At 60.9% G+C, this 3,896-nt stretch overlaps 1 protein-coding gene across 1 annotated transcript in view; it reads right to left on the minus strand.

Annotated features, from left to right (window-relative positions):
* The window catches only part of LOC113208100 (uncharacterized), a 4,120-nt gene extending 3,676 nt beyond the window's left edge, over positions 1 to 444 (minus strand). The window contains exon 1 of the mRNA XM_026424962.2: positions 234 to 444. Within this exon, the coding sequence (XP_026280747.1) occupies positions 234 to 339 (106 nt within the window). The 5' untranslated portion in view covers positions 340 to 444. The remainder of the gene's footprint in view (positions 1 to 233) is intronic.
* Positions 445 to 3,896: the final 3,452 nt, after the last annotated feature.

Consider the following 3,896-nt stretch of genomic DNA (forward strand, 5'->3'; position numbering starts at 1 on the left):
GTGGGCGGGGTAGGCACCACGGCACGGCGGGGCCGCGCAGCGGGAGCACAGATTGCCTACCTCCACGGCGCTCCCCGGGCGCCAGGTGTGGGCGGCGAGGCGGCTTTCCCCTCGGCCCCCTCTGTTTATGATTGATGCGTAATTAATCCTGCCCCCTCTCTGCCTTGCCTCCCCCTCCCCACCGGAGCCGATCTTCCCCCTCCTTCTCATTTCATTTCACTGTCACTCTTTACCTGTTTTCAGCGGCGAGTCCGACGCCGCTCCGTCCGGGCACAGTCTCTCGGTGCTGCTTGCGTGCAGGACCACGTCCACCAGGCTGTCGTCGGCGTCCCCAATCATCGTGTCAGCTCCGCGGGGCGTGGCGTGGCGTGGCGTGGCGTGGCGTGGCGTGGCGTGGCGTGGCGGGGCTGGACGAGGCGCAGGGCGCGGTCACGACACGCACGGCGTTCTGCGGCGACTAAAGTGCGCCGGGGAGGATTGCGCCCAGCAAGAGAAGCGGGCGTGGTGGCTGAGCGGGGTGAGGCGGGGAGAGCGGCGCGGGGCTGCCCGGGGCGGGGCGGGGCGGGTTTGTTTGGGTCGGTGCGTGTACGCCAGCCGTGTGATAATGCGGGTCCCCTGACTCCCCCGACACCAACACGACCAGCCGAACGGACCAGCCGAGAGCCGCACGGCGCACGAGTCCTGTTTGCACGAGGCAGCGGTGCGGCCCGGGGGACGTGGCGGGGCGTGGCGGGGCGTGGCGGGGCGTGCTCACATCAGCTCTCTGTCGGTGTAGAATTTCACCGCCAGCTTCCGATAGCGCCTTCCGCTTCCGCGGGCGTCACGGGGCGGGGCGGGCCGTGGCGGGGGAGGGTTTTCTTCATCTCGCTGCCGGTGCTGGTGTTGCGGCAGCGGCGGGTCTGACTGGCTGGCGCGGGGGTTTATGGGTTTAGCCGTTTAGCGATACGCGAGGTTTTGTAGGGCGAGGCCAGGCGAGGCCAGGCGAGGCCAGCGAGGCTAGGCGAGTATAAAGCGCAGTGGCCAGGCGGGGCAGGAGCGGGGCCGATCTCGTCCCTTCTGCGTCCACGTCCCGCCCCACCCTGCCCTTTTCCCTGTGTGACATTTCGCCAGCACAACCGCGTAAGCCATAAACGGCGGTGTCTCGCTCAGGGCGGCGATGCCCGCGCGACCGTCCCGACTTCCCCTCCCCTCTCCACCCCCGCCTCTTCTTCCCCTGCCCCGTTCCTCCCCCCTCCTCCCCTGACCTTCCCCTGTCGCCGCCGTCGTGGCGTGGCCCATCGCCCCGCCATACATCTGCGTGGCGGGGCGTGGCATATTGCAACCTTTCGCGGACAAAGACACAGTCGTCCCGGGCCTGGCCGTCCCGTGCCGTCCGCGGCGCCCCAAAGCCCAAAGGACCCCTACTCGGAGTGACTCATCCTGAGTCACCCACCCTCGACGGCAAAAGGCTTCCCTTTGCTTGCCCTCCCTTACTCACACTGTCCCTCTCCCCGCTTTCACGACCCTACGACGGTATCTGCATACTTTTTTTTGCAGCCAATAAACACAATTTACTTTCACCATGTCTCGCATAAGTGGCCCTAAAGGAGACCCAGACCCGGCCGTCTGAGCGCTTAAGAAAAAATAAAAATAAAGATTCAACACTTAAACCAAGTTTTTCTAAAAATGAAAGACCTCTGGAAAGTCAGGGGATTGAATAGCAAGCAAACAACACAGATGTCGGTTCTTATTCCGCTAAGTGGATTCCGTCCGCCCGGCCTGGCCGGTCTCGTGCGCGTACTGAGAGGAGGGCGCCCGCGCGGCCCGCGCCTGCCACGGCCAATCAGCGAGGGAAATGCGTGAAATCTAATTTTGCAATCGCCATGCCGGAAGAATAGGGGGGTGGGGGTGGGGGGTAGGAGGAGGGAGGGGAGCCGAAATTTGCGCCGCGGGGCGCTAATTATTGAAGGATTGAGTAAGATTATTCGGAACAAGCTGAATACACAAAGCGAGAGCGCGCTGCCGATTCGCTTTCGTTATTTTTATTCATGTGCCAATCATCTGTTTAATTCAGCGCCGTCGAATCGATTGGCCAAACTCGGGTGCGGGAGGTGAGACCTCGCTGGGGAGGGAAGGGCGGCGGCGCGGCGGGGATCGACGGGGCAGGAGGAAAACCCAGTGAAAGTCACAAGACTTTTCACCGGGCCAACTCGGCCAAGGTTTTTTACAATATTTTTTTCTACTCCCTCCTTCCTACTCTCTTTGCGAAAGCTCCCTCTTGGGGTGGTGAGTTTTTGGCCACTCATCTTTACGCCGTGGGGGGAAGGAGGAGGTGTTACTTTTTCTTGTCGATTAGCAGATGCAAGTTTTAGGACGACGGGAAGACAAATTCAACCGCCTAAAAAATCTAAAGCAACGATAAAAAAATACACTTTGCTTTACAAAAATATTTAAGAAAATTAGATTTCTTTTGGTCCCCTACTGCCATCAGTTTGCGGGAGTGACTCGTCGTTTAAAATCCATTCTTTCCTTTCTTTTTCTCCGTATTATAATACCTCGGGGCATTTCTTGTCGTCGTCCGAAACCCAAACAAAAAACAAAAACAAGATTAATAACAACACGGGACCGCCACCACCGCGGGAGCGTGAGCGAGGCGTATCGAGGGGGCGGCGATTTTAGGAATAATAATAACGACAAATATGACAAATGGGCTCTCCGCCCCCGGCACGGCCCCACGACCCAACCCACCTCCCACCGCGCGCCGCCCCCAGCCCCCGCCCGCTTCGCTTACCGGGCCCCGTGCCCTCCACCGGGCCGCGGCTGACGAACGGCTCACTCAGAGAAGGATGTCCGTGACGAAAAACTTCCCAGCAGCTGCTGGTCAGCTGTGCCTCCAAATTACGCCGAGCACGCTAGGCCGTCTTTAGTCTTTCATGTGTGCTGGCGGGGTGTGGCGAGGTGTGCCGGGGCGAGGCGTGGCGTGGCAGGGTGGGTGTTTTGGTCCTGCCGAGGCCTCGACCACGCTTCAAACCCCACCCCCTTTTTATTTTCCTCTCCCATTTTTTGCCTTCACAGTCCAGCCGCCCCTTGCTCCTCTCTCCAGTCAGTTCCAGCTCGGGCCTCAGATAAGCGCGAGGCAAGCAGCTTTGGCACGGGGCCCGCCCTGCCCCGCCCGGCCCTGCCCTGCCCCGCTCCGCCCTAGTCTAGGTGCGCCCTGGCCGGGCCATAGGGCCGACCAGACAATAACTCATGACCCAATGGCCCAATCAAAACTGAACATTTCAAAACTTTGTCGGTTTGGGGTGAAACGAGGCGGGGAGGGGGGGGGAGTGGTACGAGGGTGCGGGCGGATTTGGAAGAGAAGAGAGGATGGGGGGGGGGGGGAAGAGTCCTGCTCGCCGCTCAGAGGAACTTTGTCGAAGGTCGCTAGCTCATCCCACTTCGTTCCGCGTCGGCGGGTACTTCTGCCGTATGAGGGGAAGAGAAGGGGGCGAGAGAAAGGAGGAGGATGGACAGAGACAGAGTGGGTGAACGACTGAGAGGGAGAGGGATATAGAGCGAGAGAGAGAGAGAGAGAGAGAGAGAGAGAGAGAGAGAGAGAGGGGGGGGAGTGAGCGAGTGAGCGAGCTTGGGCACACCAGGCGTGAAGTGCGAGGGACAGAGGAGAGGGGAGTGCTGCTGGGCCTGGGCCCCCAGCGCCAACTTTGAAGCACCTCTCTGTCTGTCTCCCTCGCCGGGCTCCGCCGGGCTCTTGGCTCGGACGATATAAAAAGCCGCCCCGTCCTCGTGAGGGCGCAGAGGGGTTGATTATTGGACAAGGAGCTTTTGACATCCTGCGCTTGCTGACTCGGCGCGCCGCGGCGAGGCTCTGGGGGAAGGGGAGGGGGCGCTGGACAGGACACGAGATGAAAGGTTAT

This window comes from Frankliniella occidentalis, unplaced genomic scaffold (genome assembly GCF_000697945.3).
Source record: "Frankliniella occidentalis isolate FOCC.00 unplaced genomic scaffold, Focc_3.1 Scaffold138, whole genome shotgun sequence".
NCBI lineage: Eukaryota > Metazoa > Arthropoda > Insecta > Thysanoptera > Thripidae > Frankliniella > Frankliniella occidentalis.